The sequence below is a fragment of the Maniola hyperantus genome, chromosome 19 (assembly GCF_902806685.2).
Source record: "Maniola hyperantus chromosome 19, iAphHyp1.2, whole genome shotgun sequence".
Classification (NCBI taxonomy): Eukaryota; Metazoa; Arthropoda; class Insecta; order Lepidoptera; family Nymphalidae; genus Maniola; species Maniola hyperantus.
Window position 1 is genome coordinate 11,933,651 of NC_048554.1, and position 19,970 is coordinate 11,953,620.

A 19,970-nucleotide genomic window follows, 5' to 3' on the forward strand; every position below is an offset into this window, starting at 1 on the left:
AAGTCCCCTTATATGTTATTTTAAAGTTTTTTTTTAATTGAATCGTAAGAAATTCTTAGTTTCCACAGTAAAATAAATAATTAATTAAAATGAAATATGTAATTTTTTTCTTATCTTAGTAAGTAAAAGATCTCATATGACATATTTTTTTGTTTTGTCTTTTTTATATTTTGATGAACTTCAGAATAGTCGAGTTGATTTAAAGACAACCTATGTAAAATAAAATATATTGATGTATATATTTTGGAGTTTTATTTACTATCACTATCAGAGGTCCTTCACGTGATAAGAAGTTTTTATAAAACCGCGATGACAACTGTAAGTTTTACTAATGAAAGAGTACATTTACATAGAGTTACATTTGTATATTTGTCGATTACGTAAGCTACTTACGTGAGTAAAACTTACAGGTGTAATCGCGGCCTAACACATCATCCCCCCGATTGTGTAAAAAACCAATTTTTTCCCGTCAATCAAGAGGCAGAGTAGTCGTTAGCAAATAACGATTACTTACGATGAGTACATTTTGTTGTTATCAAAAATTGTATAATATTTATTGACAAATAACAACGTTGCTAACTAATAGACAGATAATAATAGATATAATAGAAAGAACGCCATCTTTTTGTGTCAAATTTCATGTCAAAAGCACGATTTTAGTCACTTTAGTCTTTATTTTAAAGGTGAACCACGAATGTATAACTGTACTGAAATTAACTTTAAAATTTTGACATGACATAGTCTATGCAGTTGAAATGGCGCGTGAGAGTCATTTTTACGGATTATAAATAAATTGTGTGAAAACTATAGTAGTACCTACACACAAAATTGGTCTAGATATATGAGTGGAATTTAAAGTAAAACAGTTCAAATAAAATTAAAATTATTATATTAAAAATAATAACTGTCACTCGATACGCTTATATATCGCCATCTATTGGCAACACTAACAAAGCTATCACATTATGTTACCAAATAGTACAATTATTGGAATTTGGAGGAGACAGGACTTGGCAGAGTGAACTAGAGTGAGGGAACTCTCGGTTTGATCCTGAATCGACGATATGTCAAGTATAACGTCATTATGGTGACGTAAAATCAAGGAAAAACCGTTTTTTTGTACATATAATTCTGTTGGTGGTTCAATAAAATAAAATAAAACATTCAATAATTGACAGTCAAAAAGTGTACAGTAGAAACCTACCTAAGCCTAATTGTAATAAAAGGTTTCGACTTAACTTTGATTAAGTATTTTACAGGTTCTGTATAAAACTCCAGTGACAAGTCACAACTTGAAGTGCAAACAAAAATGGCGACATATTGTTACAAAACATGTTTTAGAGTTAGACATTTGGTTACTTGTAACGCGTTCGTGTTACCAATAGTAAGTATTCCACAAGTCCATATATGTAATATAAAATACCACTAAATAGCGCCCCTCCCGCGGCCCCTGCCCCTAAATCCTCCCCTCCCCCTAGGCCGGGCCCCTTTACTAGTGTTGGGGGGGCTCTTGGGCCTGAGGGCCTCTATCCGTTCGGTGCAGCCGGTGGTTTCGCGGCCCTCTGTGAAGTATGAAGCGTAGAGTTCTGCGTTGAAGTTGGAGTTGGTCAGCTCATGTCCGATGGTGACCCAACCTGGTCGGATGGTAGAGTCTTTGCCGAAGAGATGGACTCTGGAAAATAAGACAGCTATAATAGGACTGACGACATCAGACGATTCGCAGGGAGCCGCTGGATCCGGGCGGCGCAAGACCGTGGCGTGTGGAAGTCCCTACAAGAGACCTATGTCCAGCAGTGGACGTCTATTGGTTGATGCTGATGATGATATTAGAAGCACAAGCACAAGTCAGGTGGTGCATGGAGTACTGCAGTCACCCCTATGATGGCTACGCTAAGTACCAACTAGCGGCTCGGGGTGTCGTTTAGCGTCGAGCTGAAGTCTTAACGGTGAAGGAAAACATCGTGTCAGTCTGGTCAAACAGTCTGCCACGTTGGACCAGTGTGGATTGGCAAACTTCACACAGCTTTGAGAACATAATGGAGAATTCTCAGGCATGCAAGTTTTCTCACGATGTTTTCCTTCACCGTTAAAGTAAGTGATATTAATTTATTTTATTTTCTAACTATCACGGTTCATGAGATACAGCCTGGTGACAGATGGACAGACGGACGGACAGCGGAGTCTTAGTAATAGGGTCCCGTTTTACTCTTTAGGTAGGGAAGCCTAAAAGTGAGTTTTAGCCAGAAGATATCAAATATCAAGTTAGTGGTGGGCCAGCGATGGGTCTATAGTGAAGAAACGTCTATAGTGAAGAAGATTACGTCTTATAAATAACTGTTACCTTCTGCGGCCCAGGCAGAAATGCTCCATGATGTGGAAGATCTCTATGGGTTTCTCGCTGCTGCCGAACTCCGGGTCCTCGGATATGATCAGGTCGATGTCGACGTTCGCGTGGATAAAGTCGCCGTCCACCGACCTCCTCACCGTGCCTGTGTAAGAAGTTGACTAAAAAGAACCGGCCAAGTCAGGCTCGCGCAACGAGGGTTCTGTACTACAGTCGTATTTTTTCGACATTTTGCACGATAATTCAAAAACTATGGTGCATAAAAATAAATAAAAATCTGTTTTAGAATGCACAGGTGAAGACCTTTCATATGATACCCCACTTGATATAGTTATCTTACTTCGAAAATTGAAAATACTAATTGTTAGTTCATGACCACAATTTAATGTTTTTTGTGTGATGTAACCACAGATTCATGGTTTTCAGATTTTTCTCTGAATGTCTGCTATAAGACCTACCTACCTGCCAAATTTCATGATTCTAGGTCAACGGGACCTGTAGGTTTCTTGACAGAACGACAGACAGACAGACAACAACCTAAAAAAGACTATTTACTATTGCAAATCAAATTTAAGTTCAGTTCCTGCGTTTAAGAATAATCTAAAAAAGAAACTCCTAAACGATCAAAAAACTCTAATTAGTTCTAGGTTATTTAGTTTGGTCGTTTGAAGCTGCTAATTTGCTACATCTAGGTACCTACACACGTAATGTAAGTAACATTTCGCCCGTACCTATCTCGGCAGACAGCTCGTCAATACCACACATATATCATACATGTTAATTATGCTTTTATCTGTATTTATTTCATTGCCTTTCTAACTATTACCCTTATATAAAACGGCAAGTTTTTAAGATTTTTAATTACACGCTATACTAACCATGCACAATGACTATTTTTTATTTTTATTTTTTAGCTCCGTTTAATCGAACTCATCCTGTCAATCACAGATGTTGGTGAAGACTGTTAGGCTCGTGCACGTCACTCTTATTGGTCCTGGCAGAATACCAGCGCTCAGGTTTTATTTTAAAACCTGCAGCATTAATGCTGAGCTGGGGCCATTTCATCTTGTGCCAAGTGGGTGCAAGAACTCATTTTAGATTAAATTAATTATTAAGTACTTCTTATTATCTACTAACTACTATCTACTAACTATTAATTTTAAGTTTGTTTGTACCTTAGGCATAAGATGAATAAACCAGTTTTCTTTCTTTCTTTCTTTCTTTCAAATCATACAATAATAAACTCTAAGCTCTAAGGAATAAAGCAAACAAAGCTATGATAAAAAATGAACGCTATTTTCATAATTAGCGACCCGAACACTTTATAAGAAATGTCACTTCATCAATGTCATGAAAAAAAAGGAAAATATGGCGGCCGTCTTGAATACGAAAATGGACGAGGGTTTCGTAATTTGCACCCCGAAAAACCTTGGAAACTATAGTACGCCACAGTTCGATATGGCAATCAGGGTGGGAACGCCCCGCATAACCACACAGCACCCGCACTAACCCGGTGCGGGATAGCGAGGTGGCGTACGGGGCGTCCCGCCGCCTCTAACCCTGATGGTCATCTCGACCTGTCGCGTGCTAACATGCATATAGATTTCTTTAAAAAAAGGCGTCAGCATAAAATGGAATGTTTACAAAAATAGCCGTGAAAAACCTTTGAAATTACTTCATTTCAAATTCATAAAAAAAATAAGGAAAAATACGTCGGCCATTTTGAATTTGCAAATGGAAAAAATTCGCGCCATTCAAAAATAAGATTTCTGCGCAGGTACATCGACGTACAAGTGGTGGTACTGACCTTTGATTCCCATGAGGCAGTGTTCCTTGGTCCGCTGGAACACGGCGTTGTGCTCCAGGTTTTTGGAGTGTCCAGGGTTATTGATGTTGGTCTTGATCCAGCAGATGTCCTCGCAGCGCCGGAAACCCCACTTTTTAAGGCACTCCCGTCCCATGTCCAAGCCTGAAACATCATTCATAGATCTGATGTCTTCCTCAGGATGTCGGTATCTTAAGAAGAAGAGAGGAGATTCTTATACATGACATAATATTCTATATCATATCTTTGAAAAGAGCAACCGCCGAGTTTTTTGCTGGTTCTTCTCGGTAGGAAAGGCATTCCAAACTAGTGGTAGATGCATCTGATGATTCAAAAATACTTTTAAAAGTTTAATTGAATAAAAAATATTTTTATTTATTTAATTATATCATTTCCCCCTCCACACTAACAAAGAAAAAAAGCAGATGTCTTACTAGGCTATCATATGACTCTCCTCTTTTAAATAAATGGATAGATTTCCTTTGCTTATTTCAAAACCATTTAACTCCTACTCTTTTCTAACAGCGATTACTAATTACTATTTACTAATACCCACCACATCCTGCACTTGGTCTGCCCGATCTGCTACTATGCTTTTCTTCTTCCTTACCTTATCCCAGCCGGCCGCCTGCCTGACGCCAACCCCCTTTGGGAACGCTTTTGTTGGGTGGAAATACGTTAGAACCGCCACCATTTGGTTTATCCCTTAGTCGCCTTTTACGACATCCACGGGAAGACATGGAGCGGTCACATTCTTAAACTGGGACCTTGTGCCCTTTATTTTCCCTTATACCACTAGTTAACAGAAGATACCAACCCTCAGAACTGCCGCACCAGAGGAACACAAAAGAGCGCGGCTGTGCGATGTGATGTAGCTCCAACGCCAGAACGTCGCGCCAGCGCCAGCCCGCGCCCAGTGGCGGCTCCACCAGCACCACGTCGAACTTACTGCCCATTGACTTGAGGTCGAACGTCTGTATGGTGAGACATAATAGCTGTTTATGAAATGGGTTCATAATGACACAAAATGTACAGTTTAGTAAGACCAAGGGTCAAATAGCTAAAACCCAGAGCCGTGACAGCAGAGGCTTCACGGCTCGGCACGGCTAGGCAAAAAAAAATCATCATAAACCCTTCGCCGGCCCACTGCTTGTTATGGTCCTTCCTCGAACCTGTCCGCAGCCTCACATCGCGTCTGCGGTCACTGAAAGTGTTCACGTACCTTAAGGTCACACTTTAAGTACATGGGCGGAGTGGCAGTGCGGGCGATGAGCTCGTCCTTCAGCTTGATGAGCTCGCGCAGCTTGGGGTACTCCTCGAACCTGTCCGCCAGCCCCACGTCGCGGATGAAGTTCTGCGGCCGCTGCCCCGTGTCCACGAAGTGCTGGCAGTAGTCATTGTGAGGGTTGGAGGATTGCGTGCCCTGGGTACAGGACACAAGCTATAACTACAAAACACTCAATAGTACCTTCCAGATACAGAAGGATAGCTTAGCAAAGACTTATAAATAGCCTTAGACTTAAAAGGTAGTCGCGGCCGAAGCAACAGAAGCGCGGGACGGACGCGCGCATTTGCATCTATCTGCTAATGTTTTCAAAATCTGTTTAGTTATCAGTAGGTACTTTACAACAATCTCACAGATACACTGCACTCCAAAAACTGGCCAAGTGCGAGTAAGACTCGCACGCCGAGGGTTCCGTAATCGGGTATTTTTTTTTCGACATTTTGCATGATAAGTCAAAAACTATTATGCATAAAAATAAATAAAAATCTGTTTTAAAATGTACAGGTAAAGGCCTTTTTATATGATACCCCACTTGGTATCTTACTTTAAAAATTGTTACACAGAGTTATCTTACTTTAAAAATTGAAAATACATTTTTTTTGTGATGTAGCCACAAATTTACGGGTTTCGAATTTATTCCTTTACTTATGCCATAAGACCTACCTAACTACCAAACTTCATGATTGGAGGTCAACAGGAAGTACCCGATAGGTTTTCATGACATACATGACGGACAGGCGGACAGTCAGACAGAGAACGAAGTGATCCTATAAGGGTTCCTTTTTCCTTTTGAGGTACGAAACACTAAAAACATAACAACAAACCTTCAGAAAAGTAGAAGAGTCGGTATAAACAAGGCTATCAGTTTCCTTCTGCGTAGGTTTCTCGTTATTATCAGCAGTATACTCAGTAGACGCCTGCTTCTTGGGCATCACATCCACAGTTGCTCCTAGAGCATGTCGCAGCTCACTGACACTCGACACTCCTAACTGTAACCAATTAAATTAAATGTCACTGGCCAGTAACAACATGGATCTGAGAAGAGCCCACAAGAAACTCAACAGATGGTCTTTTCAGATCATAAAAAGTTAGAATATTATCTACTCCCTGACACAGTGGTGACATCTTGGGTTGAATTCCTGGCAAATGGTCTCTGGTCTTGTCATGTGGGAGGCTACGGCCGTGGCTAGATACCACCCTACCGGCAAAGCTGTGCCGCCAGGCATTCCCGTGTGATGCCGCGTAGAAACTGACCATATGGGCTTCAATGAAACTGCCACCACCCCACAAGGGGTATGGCAGTTTCAGGTGATGCACAGTCAAGGGCTAACTTGTATAGGAATAGAAAAAAAGAATTGTTGGTAACTAAAAGTTTAACCTGTTTCTATTGCAAGGTATCCTAATGACAGGATCTGGCAAGAAATTGAGCAGTTACTATATTTTAAAAGCTAAATATTGTAAAATCAAGGACATACAAACAAAAGAAATAACATACAATATAGGAAAGTGCCACCAAAAACTTCCTGACAAAAACCTAATAACTTATTTGGCTCAACCTTAAATCCAGAACTTCCAGATTCCTAGTAGAACAAGATAGCTACTAAGTTCATGAAGCATCAAAACAGAAAATAAACAAAACTATACTGTTTCTTGCATGTAGGTACTTTTCGGTAGGAAGGCCATTCTTAAGACAATTCAACAACTTGTATAAGTTTATTTAAATGAGAAATCTTTCTATTTCTATAAACTGACTGACCGACATAAATATATAACCTTAAATTGTCTAGTGTAGAAACTTAAAAGATTTAACATGTAGGCAGGATTTTCTGAAATTCTACCCAAGCAAGCCGGGACTTTCAGGTCAGCTAGTATTCATAACCACAAAAATCAGAAGCAGACGTGGAATATATATCAGAATTTACCGTTTGTGCTAGCAATTTCTTTCGTTTCTGAGACCTCTCGCGCAACTCCTTTAGTTTCTCACTCATTGTTATGTTTTTATTACAAAAGTATTTTTATTTTCTTTCAGGAATTTCGTAAAAAAATACCCAAGCTTCGCTTGGCACAATTTGACACACTGACACTGACAACTGACAAGTGAGTTACTTTGACAGTCGACGTCTCGTTCAAAACTTCAAAAACCAAAAAAACAACTCAAAACTCAAAATTCGATTACGGACTATTCAAAACTAATAACACCCTGCCTCGTTGCGGTGGTTTAGATGATATTTTCGATCTGTAATTTTTATGTTCTAGAATAAGTTTGGTATTTTTGTTTCTTATAAAACCTTAGATTCGAAATTAATAAGTATGGAACGAAAAATTATTGAAATTGTAGTAATTTTTTAAACGGTTATTTACCTAGTTACCTAGGCACCTGGTGAAAAGAGCTGAAAGTCAATTTAATTAATCACTGGCATTTGGCAAGAAATAATACCTATTCTAGAGTCCAGAGTCCTGAATCTGGAGCCTGGAGTCTACTCTGGACTGCAGACTACAATATATTAGGTATTATTAATGTGATACACGGCTAGCAAATAAAGAACGGTAAACAAATTCGACGTCGACTAATACATCTTCGGTAGTATAGTGGTAAGTATCCCCGCCTGTCACGCGGGAGACCGGGGTTCGATTCCCCGCCGGAGAGTTCTTTTTATTTATTTATATTTTTTTTATTTTTCAAATAACTACATTTTATTGTTACTTGTTAGATTAGGGTACTAGTTTCAAAACTGCATTAATATCCTTACAGCTTACAGTTGTTTTTTAAATTAGCGCGTAGGAACACATTATATTGTGATCTACGCGAGTCACATTTCAGTAGGTTGTTTACGTACTGTAATTTGTATAGTGAATCTGTTATTCTAGAAGAATTCATTATCATCAGCCTGTGGACTTCTACTGTTGGACATAGGCCTTCCCTAAAGTGCGCCACCACACCCGGTCCTCAGCCATTTAGAAGATTTCGTTGAAATTAATTATTATTAGGTACCTACGTAGGTAGTGATTCTATTCAAATTTGCACACCATAGTATGGTAGATTGTAGCTCGAAACAAAAATTGTAATTGACAACTTATAAATGTACCTACAATCAGCAAATAAATAATTTGTATTTATTTGTATTTGTATTATAATCTTATTTTGAAGCTAAAATTCTTTTTAATAGTTATTTTAAAGTTATCGAGAGGGCACGTAGTTAGTCCGACGAAGACCCTGTTTCCTGTGAGACTGTAACTTGTAATTTGGATGAATAAAACAGGTCTTTAAATATATTTAGATACGCGTCGGGCGTTTTATTGAAATGGGGGGCTTTAAAGTGTAGATTGAATTCTACGTTATATACTAATGATTTTAAGCTTGTTTCGTGGTTTAACGACATATTTTTATGTATAAAACGGGTACAATTGCACGGGTCGTGGTCACGACGGGACCACGACCCGTGCAATTGGGTTGAAATATCGACAAATAAAAACAAAAATTAATCGTGTCGTGACCACGACCCGTGCAATTGGGTTGAAATATCGACAAATAAAAACAAAAATTAATCGTGGTACCCGTTTTATACATAAAAATATCTACGTTATATGTCAAAAACGGCTACCTACATATATTAGAAATTGGAGCTAATTATACAGTATAATTTCAGTTACATCCTGCACTTGAACAACAAATACTTAAATTATGTAGATAATTTGTATAATAAAGAAACGAAATTATTTCATTTTTAATGGACATCAGTAGGTATTTTAAACATACTAAATAATATCTGTCCCGGCTGTACTCACGTGTTTAGTCGACGTTAGCCCGACTAGTTTAGTAGTTTAGTTAGTTTTAAATCTACTAACTTAGTAGATTTAAATGCTAAACTTTTAACATAATTTCACAATAATATTAGCCAAGCGAATTTCTTGCGTTATTGCTCTCATTTTATAACAGGTAAACGTCCGTAAGGTCGTAACGTAAGGTCTTAGTCGGGGCGAACATTACAAAGTACTCTGTGGGGCGAACCACTACCTACTCTGCCATAATGATTACAAATACAATATTTTCATAGCGGTTGAATCCAAAGAGAATAAAATGACTAATACATTCGTTGAATCGAGTAAAAAATCGATTTTAGTTCGTGGTGTGTTTGTCAAACTCAAAACCATGGTCAAAATGTCGAAACAACATTCCAAGTCAAAACGTCAAAACTCAAAAGCACACGTGTCAACTTGTGACAAATCAAATGTCAATGTGACAGAATTGTATTATTTTCATTCATGTATTTTAAAAAGTGTCAGAAAAGCGTAAACATTATAATTAAAAAAAAAAAAACTTAACATAAATAAACAGTGCACTTTCTCCAATTAATTTGTGATATATACAAAATCCAATATCGACTGTGAGCACAGAACACGTTTCCATTTTAGTTCCAGCTGCGAATCTCACAAAATGTCTGGTGCATATTTCTTGGCTGCAGCCGAAGAAGATCGTAAAAAAAAGATCGTAAAAGTGAGCAAACGTGTTCTTAGGGAACAGGACAGTCCCTTAGATCTGCCAGATGACGAGTTTCTCACATTATTTCGCCTCACCAAGCCTCTTTTTAAAGAACTTTGCGCCGTTCTAAAACCTTTCTTGCCTGGACGCCAGTACTCGAATGCGATACCTCTAGATATTAAGGTGAGACTGTGTTTTCATTTAGTACTGTAGACTGTGTAGTCATTATCATCATCACCGCTGCTGACCACTGTCCTCAGAATAAGAAGGGTTTAAGTCATAGTCTATCATGTTGGCCAAGTGCAGATTGCCAGACTTCACACACCTTTAAGAATATTATAGAGAACTCGTGAAGTATGCAGATTTCCTCACGACGCGGTTTTCCTTCACTGTTAAGGCAAATGATATTTGTAAATATATACAAAAGGATTAGGTGACTGACTGACTGACTGACTGATCTATCAATGCATAGCTCAAACTACTGTACGGATCGGGCTGAAATTTGGCATGCAGATAGATATTATAACTTAGGCATCTGCTAAGAAAGGATTTTTGAAAATTCAACCCCTAAGGGAGTGAAATAGGGGTTTGAAATTTGTGTAGTCCATGCGGACGAAATCACAAGCATAAGCTAGTATTGGCATAAAAGTAAAAGAGCTCATAACTGAAAAGGTGCATGCCCACCACCGGGGATTAAATCATGGATCCTCGATAGGATGTCTTTGTAGCACTGCTTTGATTGCCTAGTGGTTCACACAGATGTGGCGATAGTCTTATTAAAACATTAGTACCACGTCATAGTTGTATGATATATATTTTGTAGTCTGTCTTGGAATAGTTAACGATTTTTATTTAAACATTTGAATTTAGTTAAAAAAAACATTTATTTGACAGATCTTAACAGCGTTAGCATTTTATGGACAAGGCGGCTATCAGAAAGCTGTTGGGATAAAGCTTCTAGGGTTGTCACAAACATCAGTGCATGATTGTTTGAGGGATGTCACTAATGCTCTCAACACACCAAAAGTATTAAGAAAATATATAAAGTTTCCTAGAACCAATCAGGAGTTGGAGGAGGTGTCTAGAGGGTGAGATATTTGTATGGTTATCCTTTGATTTAAAAAAATTTGAACATGATAAGTACAAGTACGTGTTTTACCAAAAAGAGGCAGCTTTTATAAAAGCATTTTTTTTGTATTTAAATAAATTATAGTTAAGTACTAAATGTTACTAGATTTGAGTAATTTATTTAGCCTGTACACATTTTGGATTAGTCTGTAAGTGTATATTGTTTAAACTGAAAATAAAAATAAACCTGTCGGAAATATTTGCGAACCTGGCTTAGTGATATCATGCAATGCGCTTGCGTTGGCCACGGTACTGGATAGGCGAAAATGGGCGAGCTGCGGGTAAGTGCATTCGAGCGAGGTGCGCAGATATTTCCGATGGGTTGTATTTAGTTTAACAGCAGATCCTAGCTATAATAGGAATTACATACAGCCTACAGGTGATGCCTAAGACTTTTTTATATAATTTTTCAAGGTTTTTCGAAGAATTTGGGATACCTGGCGTAGCAGGGTGTATAGACGGGACTCACATCGCCATGATACGACCCAGCGAAAATGAGGGAGCCTATTTCAATAGGAAAAACTATCATTCCATTAATGTTCTGATTGTAAGTATCTATTTTAGATTTTTTGACTAATAACATGATAAATATATATTTTTTTTGATATAACATAAATTTTTAATACTAAAAGTTGCTGTTAATAATTATTCATTTAGAACAAATTCTGTAATCATTAATATTGTAATACCTATTTATCAAATATTATTTATAATAGTTATTACGAATATCGATAGTAGCTGATTTAAGTTTTTAATGCCATTGCAACCCAAAATCTTTTATTAATGTGAGTCTACATTATACAGAAAACCTGCATGCTTTCAAATTTCTAGATTCCACCAATTTGAGCTGTGCCTTGTTTGTCAGTCAGACATGGTACTGTGTTATATATGTACAGATCTGTGACTCGAAACTGAACATACTATATGTGGACGCGTCCTTCGGAGGCGCCTGCCACGACTGCCACGTGTGGAGCCAGTGCCCCGTCAACCACTTCATGCAGCAGCTACACAGTCGCGGGGAAGGCGCACATTATCTTCTCGGTATTATGTAGGCCATGTATAGCCTGACCAGAAATATAAAAAACTTGCTCTGGGGGCGCCACTAGTAAATGGTCTATGGTCACTAAGCATATGTCTTGTATAAATTAGTTCCACGCTTTTCCGCAATATGGCGAGGTGTTTTATATTTCTGGTCAGGCTTTATAGTCGTAGCAGCGTTGGGAGACCCCCATTAGGTGGACAGATGACATCAGACAATTCGCAGGGAGCCGCTGGTTTCAGGTGGCGCAAGATCGTGGCTTGCGGAAGTCCGTACAAGAGACCTACGTCCAGCAGTGGACGTCTATCGGTTGTTGATGATGATAGTCGTAGAAGCGGGAACCGCCATGTTAAATGACTAATATTCCCCTTTTCTCTCCAACTAAGCGTCAAGCTTGTGCTAGGAGTAGGTACGACAATAGTGCAACGGGCGGGGTTTGAACCGTCGACCTTTCGGTTTTCAGTCCACTCCTTTACCGGTTGAGCTATTGAGGCTCTGTGTGTGGTTTCAATAACCTAGATATACCAACTACATAAAAAGTGATGACCGCTGGAGCCGGAAAGTTCTAGAGTGGAGACCTTAAACAAGTTAGCGTAATGTGTGGGGCGCCCTCCAGACCAATGGACAGGTGATATTAGGCAGGTAGTAACTGGATGAAGAAGGCTGGGGTCCAGGTGTAGTGGCATTCATTAGGAAATGTCCAGCTAGAATAAACTACGGAAACCAGCTAAACTTTGTTAGCGCGATTTAGACTCTATAGTGATTGATTGAAGATACCTATAGCGCCATCTAGTTTGTTCGTTGTAAGTTTGTAGCGCAGTACGAGTAGCGTCAATTTTTTTTGATGTAACCACAAATTCACGGTTTTCAGATTTTTTTCTTTACTTGTGCTATAAGACCTACCTACCTACCAAATTTAATGATTTTAGGTCAACGGGAAGTACCCTATAGGTTTTCTCGACAGACACGACTGACAGATATACAACAAACTAATCCTATATGGGTTCCTTTTTTGCCTTTTAAGGTACATACAGAACCCTAAAAACATAACATCTACTAATACCATTTTAACCATTAGTTAAAATGGCAGGTGATTCAGCGTACGCCCAAAGGCCCTGGTTGATGACCCCAGTGCTGCGGGCCGGCCTCGGGTCGCCGGAGGAGTACTACAACCGGCTGCACGCGCACGCCAGGAGCGTCGTGGAGCGCTGCATCGGCGTGCTCAAGGCACGCTGGCGATGCATGCTGGCACATAAGGTATACTTTACTTTCTTTCGTTACCTAAAATATAAACCTCAGCTTTTTCTACAATCGCACTGTACGTCACCGTAACCAATTTCATGGGCGGCGGTAATCACTTAACTATTGACTATTGAAAAAAAAGCATCCGGTGACCAACCTGCTGGTTTGCTCGCCATTTTTAGGGTTCCGTACCTCAAAAGGAAAAACGGAACCCTTATAGGATCACTTTGTTGTCTGTCTGTCTGTCTGTCCGTCTGTCTGTCAAGAAACCTACAGGGTACTTCCCGTTGACCTAGAATCATGAAATTTGGCAGGTAGGTAGATCTTCTAGCTGACATTTCGGGAAAAATATGAAAAACGTGAATTTAGGGTTAGATGACACAAAAAAAATTAAATTGTGGTCATGAACTAATAATTAGTATTAGTAGTAGTAGTAACTTTCGAAGTGAGTGACTATATCAAGTGGGGTATCACCTGTACATTCTAAAACAGATTTTTATGCGTCATAGTTTTTGAATTATCGTGCAAAATGTCGAAAAAATACGACTGTAGTACGGAACCCTCATTCCGTGAGCCTGACTCGCACTTGGCCGGTTTTTTTAATTAAAAAAAAACAAATTGCAGAAACCTCGGAGAAACGCGTAAGTGACGTGATTTGCCTAGCGCTTTCCTTCTTGAGCTAGGGTTTTCACTCATTTCCAATCCGAGCATGGGTCTCCTTTTAGAATGAGAAGGGCTCATACATACTTAACCATGCAAGCCAAGTGTAGATTGGCAGGCTTCACTCACTTTTGGCATGATGGACCGACAATATAAAGAGGCTGGCGGGAAGTGGCTGGATGAGGAAGGCTGAGGACCGGGTGTGGTGGTGCTCTTAAGGGAAGGCCTATGTCCAACAGTGGACGTCCACAAGCTGATGATGATGACTCACCTTTGAGAACATTAACCCTCAGACATGCCGGTTTCCTAACAATGGGGCCGATTCTCCTGTACATAATCTCTAAACTAAACTGAAATCAAACGTCTAAATCTATTGCTATCCCTTTCATAATGTTGCTTGCGGAAAAGGATAGCACTAGATTTAGATCTGTTAATTTAGTTTAGATTAGAGATAGTGTACAAGACAATTGGCCCCATTGTTTTCCTTTACCGTTAAAGCAAGTGACATTTGATTGGCCGGTATCGAACCCCCAACCCTCCGATAGGAGGCCGACGTCTTAACCACTAGGCTATCACCGCTAGGCGCTAATACTTTTAGTTAATAAATAAATAAATAAAATAAAAATAAAATAGCCTTTATTCACTGATACACTAGTTTTACATATTATATTATTAACTAACCGTATTACTAATTTCTTATTTCCTATTATTTAATTATCCTATCCTACATAATTTATTCTAAAAAATTAGTAACACCAGCAATTTACAGTTCAGGTTGTCCTCTTTGGACATAGGCCTCCTCTAGACTTCTCCATTTTTTCCTATCTAACGCTAGTGTATAAATACTTTTAGTTAATATACATAAATAAAAAAATTTTAGGTACTCCGCTACAGCCCCATCAAAGCCGGCAAAATGGTCAACGCATGTGTGGTCCTCCACAATTTCGTAAACCAGGCTGGCCTCGCCATAGACATCCAAGAGGAGCTGCACCTGGACTCCCAGCAGCAGATCTTTGAGGCTGTGGAGTCACATGACGTGGATGGGTCGAGGCTTGGCCTGGTCGGCAGACTGTGGGCTGCGAGGAGTGCTTGCATGTACCAGGTTGATTGGTCCAACCATCGACATTGTGAAGGGAATCAGTATTATACGTAGATTACCAGCTGAGGAACTATAATAAAAGTATAATATAAACTAGTATAATATAAAGTATAAAATAAAACTATAATATAAGTCTCGCAAATTGCTAATACGCGTTGCTGCCATTTTAGTGACGTCGGCACTAGACTGAAGTTTCGAGCTGATGGTATATTTTTATTTCGGCTGACGTCAAAATGACGTCATTTCGATGTTAATGAGGCATGGTTCCAGCGCAATAGCAATTTGCGGGACTTATATGCAATGCACGAAGATTTATTTAAAAAAACCGGTCAAATACTAGTCGGCCTCGCACACGATGGGTTCCGGACAAGATATTTTAACATTTTTATGTGCAACACTGCAAGTTAATGGCAACAGCGCCATCTATAATTACGTTATATAGTAAATTAATTTTTTCGTTAACACAATAATTTTGTTTTTGTGATGTAACCACAAATTACTTCTTCTATAAGCGTCTCCTACCTACCAAATTTTAATGATTCTAGGTCAACGGGAAATACTCTTTAGGTTTTCTTGACAGACACGACGGACAGACAGACAGACAACAAAGTGATCTTAGAAGGGTTTGTTTTGAAGTATGGACTATGGAACCCTAAAATTACTTATGTGCCAAACTAACTAGCAATAATGTTAGTTTTATTTTTTGATAGTAATTTTGTTAAAAAATATGTTTTACACTTTTTTGATTTTGTGAAAATCCCTATATTTATACTAAAAAAAGCTTAATTTTCTGTGATACTTTGTATTTTACACTATTTTAAATCGACTTCTTTTTGTATGTATAGTTAGGCTGTGATAATACTTTTGTATTACATACTAAGTAAATAGGTATGTAAAAACTAGTACCTAAGTCATAATAGAATATGATAAGTCAATGAAATAAAAATCATTCAGAATCAGTAAATAAGTAATGAATTAATTATAAAATGCATTTAAAATACTACTGTAGATATTAGTATTTTTAGTAAGTAGGTATAATAAATGGTAAGTAAGGTGGTAAAAATAAAATTATTTTAATATAAACAAACTGTTTTTATTTGTACATTTCCAAAAATTAATGATGCTTGATTAATAAAATTAATGAGTATTTACCTAAAATAAATTATTTATTTATATACAGTTTTTGTCATTTTTTTTTATTTTTTATTTTTTTTATTCAGATACAAGTTAGCCCTTGACTGCAATCACACCTGGTGGTAAGTGATGATGCAGTCTAAGATGATAGCGGGCTAACCTGCATGGGGTATGGCAGTTTTTATTAAACCCATACCCCTTTGGTTTCTACACTGCATCGTACCGGAACGCTAAATCGCTTGGCGGCACGGCTTTGCCGGTAGGGTGGTAACTAGCCACGGCCGAAGCCTCCCACCAGACCAGACCAGAAATTTAGAAATGATAAAATTCCAAACCCCTGCCAGGAATCGAACTCGGGACCTCCCACTATTAAGACCACAGCGCTCACCACTGCGCCAGGGAGGTTGTCATTTATTTAATATAAATTATTCCTATTAGCCTATTTACATTTATACAATGAAGTGATTTCCAGATTTTTCTGAATCTTATCCTTATGTGACCATGGCACAGGCTGGATGACATGGATTTCACCCTTTTTTTAATTTATAGACTAGCTCTTGGCTGCACTCAGAGTCTTGCCACCAGGTCTGATAATCAGATCTGTAGACTTAAAACATCTTTTGATAACAAGAAGAACTGTGGCATGTAGGTTTCCTCGCGATGTTTTCCTTCATCATTAAAGCAAGTGATATTTAATTGCTTACAATTTACATGACTGCAAAATCTGCGTGCCCAGGATCGAACCCTGGAGCTCTGTATGGTAGGTGACATTTTAACCACTAGGATATCACTGCTTTTGAAATTTGTGTGCATAAAGATAATATTATTTCAATCCTAGAGCCTATGCCTTAGAAGGCAGGCATGACAAAGATACGGCCCGCGGGCCGCGTCCGGCCCTCAAACCATTTCAATACGGCGCGCCACCAGAATCTCGAGAGGATTTTAAGACGGCATGCACTCGATGTAACCCACGCATGCTGAAAATAGCCCGTTTTGCGAGACGTGTGAGCATTTAAAAACTAAAAAAGATTTTTTTACAGTTTTTAAATGTCATTTCATATTTCAATAAAAAGGTTGAAAACGTGTTTCCAGTCTTGGCCACCTCCTTTGACCCTGGCTCGCCAACACGCCCTAAATCTTAAAGATAGCACTTCAAGAAAATCTGTTTGACATCCCTGCTCTAAGGAGTGCTTGAGCACAATTTTGGACTTGATCTGCTTTGATACTACCATCACAACGATTGTTATGATACTTATTGCAATTTTTTTTACTATTCACTTCTTTTCACTATTCACTTCTGTTCACTATTCACTGTTCTCAATAGTTATTGTTCTGCCTAGCTTCAAGCATTGTCCGTATCTGAGTCAGCTCGTGTCGTATGCCGACCAGGCTGTCGGCCAGGCCGCCAGCGGAGGCCGCTAGGGCTTCGAAGGCAGCCGCGGAGCGCTCCTCGGCCCGCACGCGTCGCGCCTCTATCTGTATTGCCCAATCCGGTGCCACTACTCCTTTGCGAGTTCCTGCAAAAATAAAATATTTAGTTCATCTGTTAAGAAATTTTAGCGTTTAAACTATCGTGAGTGATTTCCATTATACATATCCTCATCACCTCAAAGAACTGAAAATAAATCAAAGGCTTTCGTCACTAGTACAATTGCGAATCCTCAAGTTCTTTGGGCACATTACAAGGAAGAGTTGTACCATCGAACACCTCGTGGTACAAGGTCGAGTGGAGGGCACACGCCCACGTGGTCGTTCCCCAACTAGGTGGACAGACTTAATCCGCAACGAACACGCCTGTCTCCGTGTGTACACATAATGCCACCAATAGAAGTCGCTGGAGGGAGATCGCACGAGCAGCAGTGAAGAATTCATAGCCACGACCACTCTGTCAAGAGTGAACGATTGAGAAGAAGAATATATTCTTCTTCTCAATCACACACACGCTTTAATCACGTGTTTAGTCGACGTTCACCCGACTAGTTTCGCGACACGCCAGAGTGAACTAGAGTAAGGAAACTCTCGGTTTGATCGTGGAATCTGTCATGTCAAATATAAGACTAGGTGATGTGAAATCACGAGACGTGGACACTGACAGTTGGCCTTGTCCACAAGTTCAAAGTCCCTCAGCGTGCTATGGAGGGTGTCTCTCTGAGGATGAGGGACAAAATCCGTAATCCGTGAGGAAATCCGTCGGAGAACCAAAGTGACTGAGCTGGCTAATTCCTTGAGCTATGTCAGCTCAACGCATTAGCCAGCTGAAGTGGCAGTGGGCAGGTCACGTCTGCCGCAGAACTGATGGCCGCTGGGGCAGACGTGTTCTGGAGTGGAGACCGCGTATCGTTATGGGAACGAGTGGAGAACATCACATCATGATACTTTGGTATATTAAAGGACAGTTTCGGTCACTCCAAGATAATATTAGTAGGTATAGTTAGGTAGGCCAGGTAATGGAATTCTACATGATCGCACGCGCCCCTTCGTAACCTCGCGCCCCTAGGCACGTGCCTAGTTTGCCTTAGGGATAATCTGCCTCTGACCGAAGACCTTATTAGTAGGCAGGCACTTACGTATGTAGCGACGTCTTTTCAAAGGAGTGGAGTTGTCTGTTCCATCTGCATCATGTCCGTTTAAATTGGAGTCAGCGGGGAGCTCATCTTCTACAGCCGTCTCCTGAAATAGGTATTATAAATCATTAATATGACAATATGGCTACATATTGAATATATCTGACTGAGTTTTGTTGTAGACATTTTTTTAAAAATTAAATAAAACCTGTGACCTGACCTCCTATGTGTACAATGTACGGTTCACTAATGATTTACAAAAAAACATATAACAAATGATCATTTCGCCAAAAACATTTCAAAAACTACTCATACTACTATAATCAAATCACAAACATTGTATTCCGCAAACATATCATTTTACAAAAAAAAAACATTTGACCAAATCTATTAACAAAATATGTTTTACTTACTAAATGTGCTGATTGTTAAAATATCAATAAATGTATTATTTCACCAAATAATTTATTAGGGAACACCCTTAGGGGGACAGATAGAAATAAAAATATTGATCTGTGGTTGTCCTTCTATTAGGGGGAGTGGGTTTAATCCATGGCACACATCTCTAATTTTTCAGTGCTAAGGTACATTTAAATTAAGCCCTTATTGCTTTCATTGAAAACGAAAACAACATTGAGGAAATCTGAATACCCGAGTTCTCCATAATGTTCTCAAAGGTATGTGGCCAGTGTGGTGACTATGACCTAAACACTTCTCGTCTCGTTCTGATAGAATAAACATGCTCGGTAATAGACCAGTGATAGGATGGGTTGAGATCATGACGAAGATTCTCCTGATGGAATTTCAGCCACGGTGGCCAATTCCCACAAAGACTAGCCTACTACGAAGGAGATGTGCACAAGTGTTCAAACACAGGCTCACCCACCCTCGCTTTTGCAGGCTAATAAATTTTACTCATTCAATATTAACTTACATCATCAAACGGGTTGGGTATCCTCACAGACTCTTCGGAGTAGACTGCCACTTTGCCCACCACATTCAGTATCCTGACATCCATTTCATCAAGGGACTTCTTGCTGGAACTCCCACCCAATATTGACAGGGACTTTTTCCTGACAGAGTATTTTTTATCATTCCAATACTGTAAAGAATAGTTTGAACAGCTGTGAGATGTCAACTGTTATCCTACAGAAGTCATGCTTCAGCATT

General features: G+C 39.2%; 3 protein-coding genes and 1 non-coding gene across 4 annotated transcripts in view; 2 read left to right on the plus strand and 2 right to left on the minus strand.

The window, feature by feature from the left end:
- Positions 1-211: 211 nt before the first annotated feature.
- On the minus strand, positions 212-7,534 carry Mettl14 (methyltransferase like 14). The gene is made up of 7 exons (XM_034978989.2): positions 7,377-7,534; positions 6,279-6,443; positions 5,392-5,592; positions 4,987-5,143; positions 4,152-4,313; positions 2,342-2,489; positions 212-1,672 (listed from the first exon to the last, which is right to left on the minus strand). The coding sequence occupies exons 1-7, from the start codon at positions 7,440-7,442 to the stop codon at positions 1,426-1,428; spliced, it is 1,146 nt and encodes a 381-aa protein (XP_034834880.1). The 5' UTR covers positions 7,443-7,534; the 3' UTR covers positions 212-1,425.
- Positions 7,535-8,029: 495 nt separating this feature from the next.
- Positions 8,030-8,101, plus strand: TRNAD-GUC (transfer RNA aspartic acid (anticodon GUC)). Its single transcript has one exon. It is a non-coding gene; the product is annotated as a tRNA-Asp (tRNA).
- Positions 8,102-9,703: 1,602 nt separating this feature from the next.
- Positions 9,704-16,185, plus strand: LOC117991399 (putative nuclease HARBI1). Its single transcript, XM_034978990.2, has 6 exons — positions 9,704-10,117; positions 10,829-11,022; positions 11,477-11,609; positions 11,959-12,103; positions 13,192-13,358; positions 14,884-16,185. Exons 1-6 carry the CDS (start codon positions 9,890-9,892, stop codon positions 15,154-15,156), a joined length of 1,140 nt encoding a protein of 379 aa, XP_034834881.1. The 5' UTR covers positions 9,704-9,889; the 3' UTR covers positions 15,157-16,185.
- The window catches only part of LOC117991406 (uncharacterized), a 311,428-nt gene continuing 307,637 nt past the window's right edge, over positions 16,180-19,970 (minus strand). The window contains exons 3-5 of the mRNA XM_034979001.2: positions 19,735-19,902; positions 18,804-18,906; positions 16,180-17,753 (exon numbers count right to left, since the gene is read on the minus strand). Coding sequence (XP_034834892.1) covers positions 17,554-17,753; positions 18,804-18,906; positions 19,735-19,902 — 471 coding nt within the window. The 3' untranslated portion in view covers positions 16,180-17,553. The remainder of the gene's footprint in view (positions 17,754-18,803; positions 18,907-19,734; positions 19,903-19,970) is intronic.